The sequence below is a fragment of the Dermochelys coriacea genome, chromosome 1 (genome assembly GCF_009764565.3).
Source record: "Dermochelys coriacea isolate rDerCor1 chromosome 1, rDerCor1.pri.v4, whole genome shotgun sequence".
NCBI classification, from domain to species: Eukaryota; Metazoa; Chordata; order Testudines; family Dermochelyidae; genus Dermochelys; species Dermochelys coriacea.
The window spans coordinates 154,936,001-154,957,337 of record NC_050068.2 but is presented as its reverse complement, the minus strand read 5'-3'; the positions used below and the strand labels follow the sequence as shown (position 1 = coordinate 154,957,337).

Here is a 21,337-nt window from a genome sequence, read left to right as displayed (position 1 = left end):
ATTCAACGGAAGGAAATCGCCCCTCCCCTTCGCGGCTGGAGCGCCGGCGGCGGGTCGCTGGCAGGGGGTGAAGCAGAGCGGGGTCTGCGGGCGGGCGGGCGCTCTCCTGACTCAGCTCCCGCCACGCCGCGCTGCCATTGGCGGGGCGGGGCGGGGCCGGGGGCGCCGCTGTCAGACTCCGGCGGGCAGCGAGGGAGGCGCGAGCGGCAGCTGCTCCGGGAGCCTCAGACGCGCCGCGCCGAGCCCGGGAGCCGAGGCAGCGCCATGAGCGAGAAATGCGACGTGATCGTTGTGGGGGGCGGCATCTCCGGTCAGTGCAGCGCCGGACGCGCACCGCGGGGGGGGGGGGGGTCCCAGCCGGCCCCCTTTGCGCGCCGGGCTAGCTGGGAGCAGGGGCGCCTAAACCCGTCCCGCTCTGCCGCGGGCCGGCAGGTGCCGTTTGCGGCAGCCGGCGGCTGGGAGTCTGCTCTCCCCGGGGCCAGCCCTGCAGGGAGGGCAGGGGCAGGGGCAGGGGGCAGGAGACTCCGCTTCCGTCGGTGCCAGCGCGGGGCCGCCTCAGCATCCCCCACGGCTCTGGCCCTAGCGCCGCTCCGCAAGGGCGAGCTGGGGGCTTCAGTGCTTGGCAGTAGGGCCCCTTGTTTAATGGCCTTAGCGCGCACGCGCTCATTACCCAAAGGACCGCGCTACTCCGCTGCTTGGGTGCACCTCCTCTGAGCACCCACACCGGCGGCGGCCCTTTCTTCGTAGCTCGGCTCTTGCGATGGAATAAATGGTGCCCTTTGCGCAGCAACAAGCCCGGCTGTGTGGGAACTGCATTTCTGACCCTGGAAGGGCTTATGATTCAGGTAGGCTCGGGGGAAAAAAAAACCCAGAGGGGAAGTCTGCCAGCAAATGTTTTCTTGTCACAGGCGCTTGATGCAGCCAGGCATTCTGTCAGCAAACCGAGAATGCTTACTCGTTCTCGCTGAATTGCTCACTGGAGCTGGGTTAATGGAAATAATACTTCTTTGCAAGAATTAATACATGTGCAACAAAGAGTACGCTCACTTTCTTCGTGAAAGAAGAAGAAGATTCACGGCCCCTGAATGCATCCGATGAAGTGAGCGGTGGCTCACGAAAGCTTATGCTCCAATAAATTTGTTAGTCTCTCAGGTGCCACCAGTCCTCCTTTTCTTTTTGCGACTACAGACTAACACGGCGGCTACTCTGAAACTTACCCCTGAAATGTGGCTTGGGTTGAGGGTGAAGCATGGGTGAAGGGAGGGGATTGCTTCTAGGTTTGCTCTGTTACTAAATTTCAGTTAATATTGCATTAAAAAGGAAATGGAGCACCCATGAGTGAGATGATGATGATGATGATGTCTCACACAGGGGCTAATCTGGTATTTATGCAGCTTTTAGTCAAGCACACTCTCACTGCAGTTGATGTAAGAGTAAAGTCCTAGCAAGGCCAGTAGGATTGAGAAATCTGCTTTGCCACTGGTTTCATAAGCAAATTGTTTCTTAACACTATTATCAAGTTCTGGTTACATTTTGAATCAAAATAGCAGTCTCCTGTGGCCGCACTCTATAGAACTCAAGAAATACTTGAGAGCTGCCCTGAAAACCACATAGCACTTGTTTCTACAAGCTCCCTAGGGAGGGTGACCATCAACTATTCTACCCTCTACCTTCCCACCCCTTCCAGGACTGCATGCTAGTGCTTCCTCATGGATCTCTAATGTGCTACATACATTTTACTTCAGACATTACCTAGGTATTTTTCTAAAAGCAGCTGATGGATGCTCCTATTATCATGTTGATTGAAGAGGATTAGAGAGCTGTTGGCATGGATTTTATGAATTAATGAACAACAAATGTGAAAGTAGAGATGGACAAACTAGCTCTTATGAAATACAGAGCTGGCTCAAGGCTTCTCTTGTTTTCTGAGTCAGACATTTCAGGATTGGCAAAGGAGACCTCTGGTCAACCTCCAGTGCCCGTACCTTCTAGTAGAGACCTGCTGTGGGGTCCAGCCTGTTTGACAGTTGTTAATAGATCCTAAGCAATGTTGCACTCACCTTTTGTGCACTCTGGGATGCCTCTGTCAAGGGAAGCCCAGAACATACAAAAATGTAACTGCAGTGGTGCCCAAGAGTCAGCTAAGTGGATGCCATGCTGCACCCTGCAAGGAGTTCTGAACATGAGGAGTAAAGCTTTCCTACAGCAGCAGAGTGAAACATACATCTGAAAGGATATTTATCATTGTTATAAGTATGACTCAGAATGGGAGTGACTATACTAATGCCTGTGTTAAATCTTCAAGCATGACCCATGTGAACTAGATTTCTTCAGAAGTCTGAGCAGGCTCAGCATGAGCTGAGTGCTCATGCAATTAATACGTCGCATACAGTCCTCAGCTAAAACCTCTCCAATGCATCATCACTGATCTACAACCCATCCTGGACAATGATCCCTCACTTTCACAGGCCTTGGGAGGCAGGCCAGTCCTCGCCCACAGACAACCCGCCAACCTGAAGCATATTCTCACCAGCAACTACACACCGCACCATAGTAACTCTAACTCAGAAACCAATCCATGCAACAAAGCTTGATGCCAACGCTACCCACATATCTACACCAGAGACACCATCACAGGACCTAACCAGATCAGCCACCCCATCACCGGTTCATTCACCTGCACGTCCACCAATGTAATATAGGCCATCCTGTGCCAGCAATGCCCCTCTGCTATGTACATTGGCCAAACTGGACAGTCCCTACATAAAAGGATAAATGGACACAAATTAGATATTGGGAATGGCAATCTACAAAAACCTGTAGGAGAACAGTTCAATCTCCCTGGACACACAATAGCAGATTTAAAGGTAGCCATCCTGCAGCAAAAAAACTTCAGGACCAGACTTCAGAGAGAAACTGCTGAGCTTCAGTTCATTTGCAAATTTGACACTTTCAGCTCAGGGTTAAACAAAGACTGTGAATGGCTAGCCAACTACAAAAGCAGTTTCTCCTCCCTTGGCCACACCCACACCTCCCACACCTCAACTGCTAGAAGAGGGCCTCGTCCTCCCTGATTGAAATAACCTCGTTATCCCTAGCCTGATTCTTGCTTGCATATTTATACCTGCCTCTGGAAATTTCCTGTATATGCATCCAACGAAGTGGATATTCACACACAAAAGCTTATGCTCCAATACGTCTCTTGTCTATAAGGTGCCACAGGACTCTTTGCCGCTTTTCCAGACTAACATGGCTACCCCTCTCATACATGCAATTAATAACATTGCTGTGCTTTCTCCAAACAGCTTGACTTCTTAGTTCGTACTAAATGCTACAACATAGACCAGGGGTGGCCAGCCTGTGACTCCGGAGCCACATGCGGCTCTTCAGAAGTTAATATGCGGCTCCTTGTATAGGCACCGACTCCGGGGCTGGAGCTATAGGTGCCAGCTTTCCAATGTGCCGGGGGGGTGCTCACTGCTCAACTCCTGGCTCTGCCACAGGCCCTGCCCCCAGTCCACCCCTTCCTGCCCCCTCCTCTGAGCTGGCTGTGCCCTCGCTCCCCTTCCCCTGAGCCTCCTGCATGCCACGAAACAGCTGATCAGCTGCGGGGAGGGAGTGGGAGGTGCTGATCGGCGGGGCTGCTGGTGGGTGGGAGGCATGGGGGGGGGCCTGATGCGTGACTGCTGACCTATTACTGTGGCTCTTTGGCAATGTACATTGGTAAATTCCGGCTCCTTCTCAGGCTCAGGTTTGCCACTCCTGACGTAGACTATTGCTGCCTTCTTTGTTTTACTACCCAATCATGCTTTTGTTGCACATGCAAAACTCCCATGTTGTCGATTACCTACACAAGGAACGCAGGATTTGTCTCTCATCCACTGATTTCAGTATTGTTGTGAGGGAGCGCAAGTCAGACAGTGCTAATTTTGAAACTTCTGACATTTTACCTGTTTGGAGGAGGAGTTGGGGTGGGAGGAGTGAAAGGGAAAGTGAAAATGTGAATTGAAAGCGCTGACAATGTGCTAAATTATTTTAAGATATTCTAAGCATTTGTCCAGAAAAGCCACTCATAGTCCCATTAAAATCAATCGGCTTCCTCATGTGTTGAAAGTTAGGCCCATGCTTAAGTCCTCAAATCAACCAGGAACTTATTCCATAATTAGGAGCAAACAAATAAATTCATGCACTTTTCATAAAGCAAATGACAAAATCTAACTTTTTGCATGACATTTTTATTTCTACTATTTTCTTTTTATATCTTACCCACTTAGGATTTTTTTTAGCAATCCTATTTAAGGGGCGTAATTTACAAATTAGGCTTCTTCCATATGCAATGTCAGTTTCAGAGGCCTTCCTAAGTAGTGTTCAATTAACTTAAAAGTATCTACTTTTACAAACTACTTTTTATGGCATTTGGCACTAGATTCACTGACAAAATTATCCAAAACCAGTTCTGTGATGACTAAATTTTATTAATTATTAAAAGTTCCAAATACTTGATATGTCTGCAGTTTTCTGTTAGTTAATTTTTTTTAAACTGTCAGCAAAAAGAAATCACTAGTATTTTGTAAACTAAGAATGATTCTGAGAATTTGGTTAATTTTTAACTCGTACCTTATTTCACACTAAAAGGCTATTATAGTAAATTTTACTGTAGTTTCCAATCATATCTTCTAAATGAAACAGATTTCAGTAGCATGTTTTTAGACAGCATCAGTGCTATGGGTCCCTTCTGCTTAATGAGTGGAGTCAAAGAGTTCAGCACGACATAAATAGTTTTTTTTAATATAACCTGGTTTTTTCATTGTTGCCATGGGACCATTTCTGTGGAATTCCTGAACAGTTTCTGTAATAAATTCTGAAAAAATGGTCAAAACCCCAGCGGAGATGAGGTAGTTTATGCTGTTCAAGCAATGGCTTCATTCTTTGCTACCTGCAGACAGAAATAAACAACGGGGTTGCAAGGAATAACTTTGCTTTGTCATTGTAAGGATTAAGTCAGTACTTCTCCAAAACATTTTACCTTCTCTTGGCCTAATAATGCTAGTCCTGCATTCCAAGAGATGTTAGCAAAATAACACATACACACACGCACATCTGCAAAGAAAGTGGAACCAAGCAAGATATTAAACACCTCCACTCACTCATTTATCTTCAGTTATTTCCTACCAGCCATCCTCCACCTAGGAGTTTTCTGTCTAGTTTTTAAAATTCTTGGGGCAGTCACCTTGTATTTATACTTGTTTGGGAAGCACCTACCGTACATTTGAATGATAAAATAATAGTTATGTCTCCATGCTCCTGGTGAGAACACCAAGTAGAGCGTCAGTGCCAGTTGCTGTGTGGTTGTGTTGGTTCCATTGGGAAATGGAACAGATCAACTTTAATGCAAGACACATTATTGAGTACAGATTTGTCCCCAGTCCAGATTGGATGGGTCATTCCTCCACAAAGGCATTGCCTTCATGCTACAGGAATATCAGTCAAGTCTCTTATTCTTCAGTTTTTTCATGTCTTCTGGTGTAGCGTGACCAGATAGCAAATGTGAAAAATCGGGATGGGGTGGGGAGCAATAGGAGCCCATATAAGAAAAAGACCCCAAAATCGGGACTATCCCTATAAAATCAGGACATCTGGTCGCCCTATTCTGGTGAGACAGGCATCATTAGACCCACTGAGGCAAAATGCTCAGGAAATGGTCAGTAAAAGTTTGAACTATCCTTGATTTAGCAGTTACAGAAACCAGCAAAAAAGAAAGCAAAATACAGGTGGAAATGCATCATTTGCAGTGCTGATCTAGCAATATGAGCAAACATACAAAACAGATTCCTTCCAACGATGATTGTTATTTAGATGCATGCAAATGCTTTAAAAGTATGCCTATCCATAATGCTCCTTGACAAGCAGCTCCATCCGTTGTGGCCTCTTTACATCCAGATTTAGATAGGAGATTTTCAACCTTTAGGGATGGAAAGGATCTATTAGATCTTAGGCCACGACTTTGCCAGTTTCTTATCATTCAGAGCCATCACAGTCAGTGTCCTCCTAGTAAGGTGAGGAGATTCTAACCCAAGATGCTACTCCCCCATTTTAATCATTTTTAGGCTCTTTTAGTGTAGAAGTTTGTTGAAAAACAAAGAATAAAATGTCACAGTTTGATGGTTCAGCTCCTAACTCAGTAATGAAAATCTGCTCTTCTCCATATCCTTCAGGTATAAGTACAGTGCAGTGGGGAGCAACCCTCCCAGCCAGGGTTGACGGACTTGCACTAGCTCTGCCTGAGTTATCACATTACAAAGAACAGCACGATGTGGTGGCACAGGTGGTGGCTTGGGCTAGCCACCCAAGTCCAAGCCTGCCTGACACCCTGGGTCTGAGTTCGGGTGGCTAGCCTAAGCCACCGCCTGTGCCACAACGTTCACACTGCTATTTTTAGTGTGTTAGTTTGAACGAAACTAGCCTGAGTCTGTCTTCCTGAGCTGGGAAACTCGTTCCCAGCTGTAGTGTGGACATACCCTTAGAGGCTAAAGAACCTATTGTTGGGGCTTGTTTGAAGATTTCAGGTCATCTCTTAATGCAATTATTAAGCCAACTAAGGAAGCAGAGGAACAGGAGGCATTAGTTCTCTTCCTGTGGGAAGATGCAACAACCAAAATACTATGGTTGTTCATCTTGTAGTTTTAAGGGTCAGATTCTAGTCTGAGGGTAGAACTTCTCTGAAGTCACTGGAGTTTCTGTGCATGGAGTGACTGAAGAAATGGGCTCTATTCAGGAAGAAACTCTCCTGATTTAAAAATGTATTTGTGAAATCACCAGGCCGTACATTATATAATGCTATTTGATGCTAAACAAAAATTTAGCACAGGATGTGTAAGAAAGCTTAAACTCTCTTGGTGATAGATTTGTCTCTTACTTTAGAATCAGCTGTTTGCTCCTGAAGAGATTCCTAGACAGAAAGATGGAGACAACTATGAGAAAAGCAATGGGGCTCCCACCATACCAGCTGAGAGCCTTAATTTAAGTGATACCAGTGGCAATAGCTACTTTACATGGATTTTTGGGAATGTCTTCAGAGTGTAACAGTTTCTCTAAATTTCTCAGTAGTGTTTTCAGAACAGCCTTCCTTTGCCATCTCTTGCTGTTCAGGTTGCTTTAAGAATGAAATGTAGGTGATTTCTTGGCTTTAAAAGAGGCTGTGTTAAAAGAGACTATAAATCTTTAAGCTAACATCATGGCAGAGCCGTCTTTTGTTTCTCAGCTTGAGAAACCCTGACATGTCTACTCTGTTTAAATCAAAATCTACTGGGAGAGAAAAAATCCAACCGAAGTTTTGGCTCTATAAAATAATTCTAGATATGTAGAGCATGATGATACCATGAGACTATCCTCCTCTTTCTCCTAAGACTTATTTACTGTTTATATGATGCTTGAATGCATTTGCATACTTGCTATAGCTCTCACTATATCTATGCGCCAATAAAAATGTACTTTATGAAAGCAGGTCAGATGTAGTAGGGGTAATATATGATGATCATCTCATTTCTCAGAAGACCACAGTAGAGAACAACCTGTCATTGTTCAAGGATAAACTGGTGTATGTTGCAGCAGGACTATAGGTGATCAAAGCTTATTTACCTCTCTTTGTCCTGGAAGTAATTTAGACTTTCCTGATCTCCCACTTAGCGGGGGTGGGGGGGGGGGTGGGACGGTGACAATTTTTGTCATAATTAAATATCTTTGAGAGCAGTATTAATGTAAGTATCTGCAAAGTTTAAATTATATGATATTTATGCCAGATATTTCACTGTTTAAAAATATTAGGGTGGATGAAACAACCTTAAATGGGTGAAGCAGTCCCTGTGAGTGTAGTCCTTCAGAATGTCAATTAGTCCCTCAGAATGCCAATTATGTCTGCTCTGATACCCATTGATCCAGGGAATGTCTAGCATCATTACATTTAATGGTCCTCTACTTCACATTCCCACTGCTCTCTTTCATCAAAGGTTCTTCCTTTGGTCCCCGATTACCTTCATTTTCACTACAAAGTAAAATGAGACTAAATATCTGGAACCTGACATTTGGCCTCTCAGTGGTTCCTTGTATATTCATAAATATGATAATAGTAACCAGCAATAAACCTTGTACGGCAAACAGGTCTATTATGTTGTATCAGGATGGTTTGGTAATCAATGCATATGTCAAATAGGCAAAATGTCTGGGCCTGTTTCAATCAATGGGCCTGACAGTGGATTTTGAAAAAGTCTTCCACTATAATTGCAAAAGATGTAATGTCTGGAGGCTCAGATAGATGCATCAGCAGGAAAAGCTTTTACATTATCATGATCATGAGAGAGCATTCAGAATATACAACATTATTAGCAAACAATGTTCATTGACTCTGCACATAGAAATAGAAATTACTTCCTTTATGATATATTTGGCATCTATGTACTATGGTGATTGTCACTTAAAAAAAAAGATAGAAGACCTATTCTTTGTATGAAGAATTCACTGGTGACTCTTTTGGATACACATACTGGAAGAATTCACATCTTTTGTCTATAGTGACTGATGCCAGTGTTATGGACTGCAAAAGTGCACAAAGGTAGAGAGATTACGTACGTGAATTTTCCAAGAAGGCTTCACATCATCAGCCTGCTTAGGCTAAAAGCTATTAATCAGTCTCACTTCACTTTCAAGGATTAGATAATAGAACCTTTTATTAAGAGTGGACAACTCATCAGTGGTGTCTAACATTTTATGAAATAGTGGATGAAGCACTATGTGGAATAATCCTTCACTGATAGATTAGATGACATAATAATTTTTAAATCTCTTTGGTTTTATGCTACTGTGTGGCAGAAAGACCTTGCATTTATCAGCATTTAAAGCACCTGCCTGCATTTTTACGTATGCTTGACTAGCCAAGTCAACATTACTAATCTGATCCAGATTTGCTAACAGAGCAGGATGGATAGATTTAAATGAAAGATAATCACCAATTTTAATTGTGATTTAAATAAGCAAGCAGGAAACATTGATATCAGCAGTTGATTTTAATGTTGTTTTGCATCTGTACTTTTTAATAATGTTCCTAAAGAAAGGTTCATTCTCTTTGGTTGGTATAATCATTAAAACATGTTTATTTTCCACTCAATTTAGCCTTTACACTATATTTGGCACTTCTTTTTGCTTACCAAGACGTTACATTATATCTATACACATTGATTGAAGGAATTATATTGTCTAATATACATTTTATTCAGAGTCAGAAATTTTACATTTCTTACTAAGTTAGAAAATGGTGACTGTTGCATTTCTTATTCATTAGACTTTTTTTAATTACTTTGGATTTTTGTCAAGCTGCATTTGGATGGAAATTGGCATTCAACTAAAAATGGAGAAAAACAGCATTTTAAAATTGTTTTCTATTAGTTAAATAAAGCTAGTTTAAATGTGTTGGATCATTGAGAAAAATGTTTATCATAATAGATTTTGCATTTAAAACTAACTGATTTATTAAACAAAGGAAGTATTAATTGTAGTTGGTGAATCGATGGATTGTTTCTGGTCACCATGGGCCAGATTTTCAGAGGCTTTTGGGTGCCTAAAGATGTAGATGCCTAGTGGGATTTTTAAAAACACCTAAGCAGGGTAGATGCTTAATTCTCATTGATTTCAAGTGGGAGTAACTGATTTTTAGCCACATTGAACAGAGGTCATGGGGTTCAGTAAGACCTCTGGTGGGCCATGTGGTCTTTATATCCAATTTCTCCCTTTCCTTCATCCCCATATCTACTCACCACTACAAAGTTAGTCTCAGTGTACGTATGGTTTTTATGCCACATACTCAACTTGTTACCCCTTGGACAACAGTCTCATTCAAATCCAGTCAAGAACTAACCAGTAATATTTATTCACGAGGTTATAAGGGCACTGATCACTAGATGGAGTTTAGTTTTAATATTTTCTGAAAGGACATTTTCCTTATGCAGCAAGATAGCTTGCAACATGGTACTTTAATATAATATTAAAGACACAGAGTGAAATCCTTGTCATATTGAAGTCAATGGGAGCTTTGCCATTAGTTTCAATGGAAGAAGATTTCACCCCTGGTGTAGAACAGTGGTCTCCAAACTTTTTTGATCGCGCACCTCATCAGTAAAAATTTTTTGATCATGCACCCCCACTATATGTATATGTATTTATGTATAAATTATAAACATACTACTATATTATGTAAATTATAAAACATACACAAAAAATGGAAATTAAAAAGTGATGAGCTAAAGATGAAATAAACAATATTTTAAAAAAATATTTTATTTTATTTATTAACAGTACAAAAACCCTTTTTGCTCTCACTAAAAAATTATTATTAATAATATTTTTAGTGAGAGCAATGTGATTGAATATGCTTTATTATTTTTGAAAAACTTGGTTTAACACTTTGTGATACAGCGGGCACTCGGGTGCGGGGTCTGGGAGGGAGTTACGGTGTGGGAGGGTGCTCAGGGCAGGAGGTGCCGAGCACTTACCTGGGGCAGCTTCTGTTTGGTGCAGGGGGGGTGCAGGTGGTTCTGCGCAGCGCAGCACCACCCCAATGGCCACGATTCTGGGAGCTGCCTCCCCCTTCCCCCCCCGGCAGGCAGGGCCACTGGGAACGTAGGGGCTGTAGGGACTTCAGGGCCCTGGCCTGCAGCTTTAAAGCCCAGTTCGGAATGCGGCCTGCGAGCGCAGGCCGGGGGACTCAGGAGGAGCAGGGGCAGCCGCGCAGCCAGCAGCCGGAGAGAAGCGGCGCTTTCCCCTTCAAAGCGCCGCTTCTCTCCAGCCGGCTTTGAAGGGGAATGTGCCGCTTCTTTCCGGCCGCTGGCTGTGCGGCTGCCCCTGCTCCTCCATGGGCCGGAGGACTTGGGGCCGCCCCCCTTTCGCCCCCTTCTGGCGGTGCTCCTCCTGCTGCGCCCCCCAATCCATCGTCTTGCGCACACCCCACTTTGGAGACCACTGATGTAGAAGCATAAAAGTCTGCATCTTTCTAATGACCTACGCTATTTTAAATAACACTTTTAACTGGGTCTCTGCTCTGCAGAAGGCAACTATGTATTAAAAATGTGTATGCACACATACACTGAGCATGTGCTGCAAAACTGGAGAAAGCTAAAACCCACATACTGGGAAAGTTATCAGTCAGCCTTCAGACTATAAAAGAGCAAAGGTAAGCAAGATGCTTTCCAAATTCTAGAGCTGAGTTTTCTTAGAAAGTCAGGTTGGGCAGAGGAAAGACTGTCTCAACTTTGTCTTAAAGTTCAGCTCGCTATTTATTTAAGACACAAATTGCAACCCTAATTTTATTTCAGTAGATTTTTCAGACTCTCTGATTCAGCTCTAGTTCTGGGATTTGATATTGAAGGTCTCAATTTGATCAAGTGGTCAGCAAGTTTGGATTCTCAGTAAAACTGCCTTTATTATGGCATGTCTGTGCACAAACATCTTGCATATTTGCAACTAATCATTAGAAATTCTAGTTGTATCAGAGCTGACACTATTCTAAACGTTTTGGGGATTTTTTGGGGGGGTGGGGTTCAGAGATAGTCAGAGGTAAATAGTAACAAATCTGAATGCTATGTTTCCAGTGAGGTGTATGTAAAGGCAATTTACTTTGCCATCTTGGGCACAAATGAGTTGCAACATTGTCCTGTTTCCCTTTCAACTTTCTTTCTCCTCTCTGTTTTCTCTTTTTCTCTTCTCTTAGTTATTATCAAAACTGCAAAAGTCAAGAGGTCACCAACAGATCCAGTTCTGTGCCTCTGGGAACACTGATCTTTCTTTAATTTCTGGTTATAGCAAAAGCAACAATGATTCTAGGGACATACTTTTCTCTGTGCAGCTATCGACCCCACTCTTAGCTCCCAGCCACTTAAGCACTGTGGTTCTTTATGATGTCTTCTCGTTGCATGCAGTTGTAATGCATTACCATGTTGTTATGACAACTGCAGACACCAAGTGCCATATTTTATCATTATTATTATTTATTTTATATCTGGATTGTAGTAAAGTCTAGAGTTCCTAGTCAAGGTAAGGGCTCCATTTTGCTAGGCACTGTACAAACACGTAGTAAAAGGTTCTATTCTACCCTTGCTAGGATTGCCAAAACAGATCTTGTTAGTTTGATAGTCCCCAAGATACATCTGGTAAGTGGATAGGATGCAGTCCAAAGCGTGGAATTGTGGCCAGAAGCTGAGGTGGCTTGTTTGTTGTACACATATAGAAAAGAAAACCTGAGTCCTGCAGGTTCATACTGCAATGATATCTCAGCAGAAATAAGCTGCCAATACTTTTATGGCACAATAAACCATTCAGGAGTTAGCTAAGGATGTGTTTGCATAATTTCAAGCATGAGGTAATGATGGACTTTTCGCATCTTCAGGGTAACTGCACCTCTCCCTCACTCCATGATACCCCCTTAGGTCTCAAGCCTCCAGCCATCATCACCTCTCTATAGGCAGAGTCCTGTGACTCTCCTTCCACATGGGAGGTTTGCAGTCTCCCTTTTATTCACTCTGATTATCCCAACAGATCTGAACAAGCTCAGCACTTGCAGTATCATTCTATCTCTCAAAGGTTAAGACAGTGGTTTACCAGAGACCAAATATCCTTACACTGGCCACAGTAGATTTATTTTGGGACAAAAGCATTATGCAGAAAAACATACGATAAAACAATAAAAGGTCTAACTGCATGCTAAGCTTACCAGAGGTCCCCCCTCTTCCGCATGGAAACACTAGTATATTCAGTCCTTCACACCCTTCAGCAGGGTTTGCTTTCTCTCCCCTTTGGTCAAAGGGGAATGTCAGTTGGATGAAAACGAGGGCCTCTTGGTGAGTTTAAGCTGACACTTTATACCAAAAATCTTTCTGTGATCCCTGTGTCTCTTGAACCAGTCTGAAGTAGCATATGCAGTTCATCCCAGGGGCTAGTATTTCTTTGGAGTTGGCTACCTGTCCTATGGTCTGCAGTAATTACTCCTCTCCTCCACTGATTTTAGTTCCTGGAAGGAGCTTGGTAACCTTTCCCAACCAGACAGCATACAACACCTGGCAAATAGCATACAGACAATATTTACAAAGTTTTTTACATTAGTCTCAAAGCTAAGCCTGTGTTCATCATATCTGGCTTAGGATTTACGAGTGGTTTCATCATAACGTCAAAGTTTCTTATAAAACTATCAGAGTTTAGTTAAGCTGGGTGGTATTGGTCAAATTCCCATTGTCATGGTTTGGTTCTGTTTTAGTAAAGCTGATAGCTGTAGTTTAATATTTCTGTTGCTTAAAGATAAGGTAGTGGTATTGTCCTTGCTGCCGGTTCCCTGAGTTATAAGAATACATTTGTCCTAGTATTTCATCATAGTTTTATAGTAGTTACTGTACTGAACTTTGATTTTAATGGCAAAATTCCATGTTGTGTACAAAACCATTACTCAGTAATGTTACAGAACTTAAAAGTGGGCATGACAGATGTGAGACATTGGAAGCATGGAAACTTCAAAGACTATTATTTTGAGATGTGCCAGACACTAGGGGCACATGCAATATTCATAGACTCTTGTATCAGTAAGCATTATACACATCTTTGTTTTCCTGGTTCACCAGATGGGTTTCCTGTGGAATCTGGAATAAATAGGGGGTGACTAATGAAAAGTCCCATTGCTGATTATGCAGATACCCAGCCTTTGAAGTTTTACCCCTGGGGAAAGGGGCATTGACTGGTTTTACCTGTTTTAAGAGCCTGGGGAACAAAGGCCCAAAAGTTTATAAAGTGTCAGCCCCAGCTGATTCCAAGATGGGTCTTCATTTGATCCACAAATTGACATGAAACTTTAACAAGGAGGGTAAAACCCAGTTGGAGGGGGTTAAAGGACTTCAGAAACTTGCCAGGGTCTCCCTGTGGAAGATGGGTGACACCTGATAGGCTTAACATTTGTGTATACTGTTTATTATGTTATCGTAATGGTTTTGTCCAAAATATGTTTTGTGCTTTTTAAAAGCTAGCTGGTCACTGGTAACTCTGTCATAGCCCCTGGGTGTTGGAGGTGGGGGCAGAACTGCAGGCACTGGACTCAGGTCAGATCTCAGTGGGATACCCACAGTGAATCACACAGGGACTGCAACCCTAAAATTCTGGTATGGAGGGAGAGGAATGCAGGTACCTGCCCATAGAGAGGTGAAGTCTGGAGGCCTGAGACTTAAACGGGCACCTTTGAGCAGACCATGGAAGGTCTGAGGTGTAGTTAACCCCAGAACTGTTGACACTATGTGAAAAATTTCCTTCAAATTTACTTTACACAGAATGTATCCTGGTGCACTCACAAGCACACAGTTAAGATATTCGTATTGTCAGTGTATGGGCAGGGAGGATGTGCAGTGTGTGCTGATAATGATCTAGCTGTGCTGTTAAACTGATCATATAGTGTATTGTACTTCCTGTGGTGTAAAGTGGATTTTCATGTGATGTAGACTTTTGTGCAAAACCGATAAAAAGCCAAATAACCCTGAGGCCAATGGGATTGTTGAGTAAGGACTGAAGGATTTAGACCTTTGTGATTTAAACTGTGAACATTAAGGATTCTTTTAAATAAATTGTCCAAATTTTTGTACTCTAGTGCTCACAGACCATTTTGCCCCAGTTTTGAAGCATTTGTGTGGGAATTCTGCACGTGGCTCAGTGGAACGTAGCAGATTTAGCTGGGCCACTTGTAAAGACATCCTAATGTCTAGAAGTTATAGTTGAGATTTTTAAAGGAGCCTAAGGGAGTTAGGGCCCAAATCTTATTCACTGGAATTTTGATGCCTTAATCTCTTAGCCCACATCTAGATTAGGAGTGCTTTACTGGTATAAGAATGCTATTATATGATACCAGCACAGCGCTCCTAGTGTGGATGCAGCTATACTGGCAAAGCTGTGCTTTGTAATGGTATAGTAAAACTACCCCCCACAAGCGAGACAGAGTACACTGGTAAAAGAACAGCTTTGCTAATTTAGCTGCGAGTGCCCTAGGGGCTTCTGCTGGCACAGCTATATCGGTTGGGGATCCCATTTCTTCCCATCCCTGACTAATGTAGCTGTGCTTGAAGGAGGCTGCAGTGTAGACATAGGATGTGGCTCTTTTGACAAATTGAAAACATTTGGCAAGACAGCTCAGGTAGTCCTATATATCTTCACAAAGGCAGTACAAGCCTTTTTTGTGATGTCAGTTCAGACAGCTTGCTTGATAATAACGTTAGTGTGTAATCCCTGCAAAAATTGTGTTTGCTCAACAAAATTGTATCATGACTGTCTGGCACAGAATGCACTGAAGGGCAGGAAAAAAAAGACATGGCCTCAATAGTACTTGGTTATCCAGAACCTGAAATCTAGCTGAGTAACCAGAAAAGTAACTTCTGTAATTTCTGAAGCAATGAAGGATCATTGTAAAGAAACAGACATGTTATCACTGGTGAAATAGAGGCAAAGGATGACAAACCACTTCATCATTATCTAGTTACTATTTGTAACTGGTACATGTGGCTACCCACACCTTTGATGTTCTGACCTTCAACTTTGGCATATATAAGGATGTTGCTTCTTAGGGTATGTCTGCGCTGCAAGTAAAGGTGTGACTGTAGCACGGGTAAGCATACTGGTGTTTAGCTTTGATCTAGAAAGCACAGGTAACTGTAGCAGTGATGACATGGTGGTGCGAGTCAGCAACTTGAGTACATTCCCAAGGTACCCAATGGGCTTGTATTCAGTCAGCTAGCCTGTGTTGAAACCCATGCTGCCTTGTCTTCACTATTGTTGTTACCCATGCTTGTAAGATTAAAGCTAGCATAAGTATGTCTACCCATGTGAGAATTGCATCTCCACTTGGACTGTAGATCATAGAAATCATAGAATCAAAGAGTTGGAAGGGACCTCGAGAGTCCAGTCCCCTGCACTCAAGGCAGGACTAAGTATTATGTAGACCATCTCTGACAAATGTTTGTCCAACCTGCTCTTCAAAATTCCCAATGATGGAGATTCCACAACCTCCCTAGACAATTTATTCCAGTGCTTAACCACCCCGACAGGACATTTTTCCTAATGTCCAACCTAAACTGCCCTTGCTGCAATTTAAGCCCATTGCTGCTTCTCCTATTCTCAGAGGTTAAGAAGAACAATTTTTCTCCTTCCTCCTTGTAACAACCTTTTATGTACTTGAAATGTATCCATAGAGGCTGCAGTAGAGGCCAGCAGCAAAGGGCTTAAGAAACCTGCAGTGCATTTGACCCCCAGCTCTCTTCTTGAGAGGAGGGGTGCGATCTAGTAGTTTGAGCTCAGAAATGGGGGACAGCAATTCCTGATTTTCTAATCATAGCTGGACACTGCTTGCCTCTGTGGCTTTGGGCAACTTATTGATCCTGTCTACCTCAGCCACCTGATTTGAAAAACAGATGTGATGGAGTGCTGAGAGATGGAGCTTGAGCCAGCAGTCTGGTCACTTTTAGCACCAATTAGGTCCTGTCCAGGTCATTCCCATCCCACACACACCTCACAGAAAAGGCCTAAGTAATCAGGGGTGTGCCTGATTACTAGGACAGACTGGAGTTAGGAAGTTAATGGGCTAATTATCCCATTAACAGGCAAGTGATTTTATAAGAACACTGGAAGGAAGGGCTCAGGGAGGAAAAAAGGAGTGAAAAAGGCAAGGGTAAAGGAAGATCTTTGTACGGAGGGCTCTCTTTCCACTCTTCTTTCTGGCAAAAGGGGATGATGATTGTATGAGACCGTAATAGAATTGCTGCATGGGACTTTAAGAGAGTGGTGGTTGGTAATAACACAAATACACACCAGTGGTTACAAACCGGAGGCGTCAGAGCCATTTGTTCAGGATGTCAGGAGTGGAGGGCCCACGGCCCTGTCACAAGGTACAACTTTGGTGAATACTTTTGATGCCTGATTCTCCCCTGCCTTTTGCCACGTGTGATACTTAATACTTGGGCAAAGTGGCTGGAAAAAGCGAACATTCTGATGAGGGAATACTTTACACCCACTTTGCACAGTATAACAATTCCATGAGGTGCAAGGCAATGGAGTGGAGAATCTGGCCCTGTAGAGGCTCTTGGTATTTCTCCACTATTGTTAGTTGTGAGAATGATTGATTGCTATTTGATGATTCATGTTCTTATAATCGGGCAAAAAGTTCTGATAAGTTTTAACCAACTCGAACCCTTCTGCTCATCGTACAAATAATGTATTTCTTCCTCTGCTAGACAAACTTCTTCCGTTATGTTGTTTAGCTCCTATCTTGTAATTCAGTTGGGAGAGAGAAAAAAAAAAGATGTCTTTGTAACCTCCTTGTCAGCCAGATGCTCTTTATATACTGTTTAGACCATTGAGATCAAACATTGAATGCAGTCTGTTTAGTCCACTACACACTGTAACAGCTGATCAAACAGCCAGTTCATGCTGTACATTCTGACTACATAGCTTGCATAAAAACCATATGTTATGTTTGGTTTGGGGTAGGTAGCTGGTTGGAACACATTAAATATTGAAGCAAGATACCTCTTTTGAACATTGTTAGTTTATTCTGCTTTACAAAATGAGTCCAATTTAACTGGTGACTTAATCAGTGGGTTATGGTACATATTGGATGTAAATGAAGCGGGAAAGGTGTATAAATAGTGTTGGTTTACATGTTTCTGTTAGTTGCTTCTCCTGCTACATCCTATCTACTCCCTTCTTCTTGCACACCAATACCAAATTGATGCAAACTATGCTGTAACAGGTTTGATTCCATCTTTTATCCAGGGGGCTCCACCTGAGCTTCGCTGGCTGACAGGTCTGTTTTTGGAATAATCAGTTTTAAGACGCACAGCCCTTTCTCAGCTTGGGAGCAACTCATCCCCACTTCTACATCAAAAACCTCTCCTCTTCTGAAGTAATCACTTGTTTAATTGTATAAATGCATTCCCCACCCAAAACACCTCCATGTCTTTCCCCATGATCCTGTGTGAGAGTGGGGAAAACTCACCAACAAAATTAATCAAACCGTAACTTTATCTATCTTTAAATCCCTCTTTAAAATTAATCTCATAGGTGATGCCTTCAGAAAACTACCATCTGACAATGACATGGCAGGTGGGAAGCTACGACTAATGCTAGCACATGCCTGTGGAACTCCTTGGCAGAGGATGTTGTGAAGGCGAAGACTATAACTGGGTTCAAAAAAGAACTAGATAAATTAATGGAGGACAGGTCCATCAATGGCTATTAGCCAGGATGGGCAGGGATGGTGTCCGTAGCCTCTGTTTGCCAGAAGCTGGGAATGGGTGACAGGGAATGGATCACTGGATGATTACCTGTTCTGTTCATTCCCTCTGGGGCACCTGGTATTGGCCGCTGTTGGAAGACAGGATACTGGGCTAGATAGACCTTTGGTCTGACCCAGTATGGCCGGTCTTATGTAATGCTCATTGCTAAAATATGCTTGCTTTACTGACACCTCATCTGCCACTTCTCTTCCCTCCACCCTCTCATTTGTTTGTTTCATCCACCTGTTCTGTTCTGATGCAACTTAGATTGTGAGCTATTAGGAGGAGGGATTGTCTCTCTTTTTTAAATAGGTGCTTGTAGGGTTTCTAGCAAAACAGGGTCCTGGTTGGAGCCCTCAGGCTCTACTACTACTTCTAATACAAATGTATCTTGTTTCCCCAATAGATTCTTGGGGCTCTGTTCATGAGATCTAAATAGAGAGCATTCACAAAATTTTTTTTTTTCATTTTTCTTTTTTTTTTTTTACCCCAGTAAAACCTACAACTGATTGTGTTTGAAAAAACTGAAAATAAAAATATTCTCCTGAAGCCTTGAAGGCCCAGTTTTAGCAATTGAAAATTTGCACCTGAAAATAGAAAACATAATGGAACCAATAGGAAGCCTTTATTCCACTATAGGGTACTCCCGGAGTAACTAGATGGTCCAGTTCTGCCCTCAGCTACCACCGCCTTGATTTTGAAGGAAATTGTACGCATGTAAGCATATAAAAGAAACTGTACCCTAAGGCCCTGATCTGCACATGTGTGCACGGTTGCATCATGTATAGACTCACTGAAGTTAATGGAGCTCCTCACAGGTGTAGTAAACTGCTTGCACACCACAATTTGCAGGATTATGGCCTAAGATACCATAGCTGTGCTTAAAACTGTCCAGGTTCCATATTACCTAGCAGATACCGTGCTTGGAACAAATTCAACTGGAATGAGTTCAATGACAGCTCTTATCTTTTTTTTTCAATACTGCAGTCTGTGCAGTATATGACTTGCATAAAAAGTATTGTACTAGGAGAAAGGCCATTGATAACTATGGGCCAGATTCTATAACCCTGTCTCATGTTAAGCAATATTAACTCACAAAAGTACTCCCATTGAGGTCAATGGAAGGGTTATAGGATCAGGCCTGCTATGGAGCAGACTCAGTATATGCACTAGTCTGAAATGTCAGCAAAAAACAAATTGCGCTTGCATATCCCAGGAAGAAATTATTTATCCCTGTACAAATATCTTAAACAAACAAGCATATTGACAGTCTACGCACCTTAGAGTTTCTGAAATTGTCACTTCTTGGAAGCGCTCATGCTGTTACACAGTGATATTCATCTTAATGGTATTCAAAACTGCATTCAATGCATGTACTATAGCGATCAAAAGTATTGCTCTACTTTTACAAAGCTATTTCCTGCAGAGAAGTTTGTCTGCCCTAACATTTTCTTGGGTGAGTCTGACTGTAGTAACTGCCTGGTGAAAGCCATCGCACCGCATCTGCGGGAGGTTGCCGTGAACTGCGCCATCCCCGGTACTGACAACCAGTTGCGACCTGACATGGTAGTCATCAACGAGGCCCAGAAAAAGATCATCCTTGTTGACATCAAGGTCTCCTTTGAGAACAGGACCCCGGCCTTCCGCGAAGCCCAAGCTCGTAAGCTGGAAAAATATGCCCCCCTGGCCGACACTCTGAGAGTGAAGGGCTACGAGGTGCAGATGGATGCCCTGATCGTCGGAGCCCTGGACGCCTGGGACCCTTGCAATGAGTGTGTGCTGTGGACCTGTGGGATCGGTCAATGCTATGCACAGCTCATGCGGCGCCTCATGGTCTCGGACACTATCTGATGGTTCAGGGACATCTACATCGAACACATCACCGGCCACCAGTACCAGGAGATGTGAGCCGGAGCGACATTGTGCATCAACTATGAGAAAGGGACTGAGAGACTTTTTCCATTGGACCATATGAACTGGAACCATAAACTCACTGAACATTAAATCTCACCAAATGAGCGTAAATCCATCCTTATCATCGTATCCACTCATTATACTCCACACCTGAACATAGCCATTATATGAACAATGTACCCTCATATCTCAATGTCTGTTCTTTGACCCGTTAACCTTTTACCCCCAATCGGGGATATTGCAGATTATGTATTCGTTACACCACCAGATCCTAAACTGAACTTTGCACCCCTTGATAATCTTTGTTATTCCCTGCTAACCAGAAACTTCTACGCTTAAACTCTGTACTGTTTTCTTTTTATTTTAACATCATCTTAATAAAATTATTAAATCTAACCGCTAACCTCTAAGGTATTTAATATAATGCAGATTTCCTGAAGAATTAAGGCTAACAAGCTAACATGGCCCTCTTTTATTTAATTGAACCATATAAGATGGCATGGTAAAAGGACTGTCCTCTTCCTGAAAGCTTATGTATTATGTATGATTTCAGAGTAGCAGCCGTGTTAGTCTGTATTCGCAAAAAGAAAAGGAGTACTTGTGGCACCTTAGAGACTAACAAATTTATTAGAGCATAAGCTTTCGTGAGCTACAGCTCACTTCATCGGATGCATTTGGTGGAAAAAACAGAGGAGAGATTTATATACACACACACACACAGAGAACATGAAACAATGGGTTTATCATACACACTGTAAGGAGAGTGATCACTTAAGATAAGCCATCACCCACAGCAGGGGGGGAAAGGAGGAAAACCTTCCATGGTGACAAGCAGGTAGGCTAATTCCAGCAGTTAACAAGAATATCAGAGGAACGGTGGGGGCTGGGGTGGGGGGAGAAATACCATGGGGAAATAGTTTTACTTTGTGTAATGACTCATCCATTCCCAGTCTCTATTCAAGCCTAAGTTAATTGTATCCAGTTTGCAAATTAATTCCAATTCAGCAGTCTCTCGTTGGAGTCTGTTTTTGAAGCTTTTTTGTTGAAGTATAGCCACTCTTAGGTCTGTGATCGAGTGACCAGAGAGA

At 42.8% G+C, this 21,337-nt stretch overlaps 1 protein-coding gene across 2 annotated transcripts in view; it reads left to right on the top strand.

The window, feature by feature from the left end:
* Positions 1–244: 244 nt before the first annotated feature.
* LOC119843511 (amine oxidase [flavin-containing] B-like) overlaps positions 245–21,337 on the top strand; it is an 82,286-nt gene continuing 61,193 nt past the window's right edge. The window contains exon 1 of one of the 2 annotated variants that reach the window (XM_038372879.2): positions 245–310. In XM_038372879.2, coding sequence (XP_038228807.1) covers positions 265–310 — 46 coding nt within the window. In that variant the 5' untranslated portion in view covers positions 245–264. Of the gene's footprint in view, positions 311–712; positions 846–21,337 lie in introns of those variants that run through there. The other variant, XM_038372873.2, reaches the window with a different exon arrangement.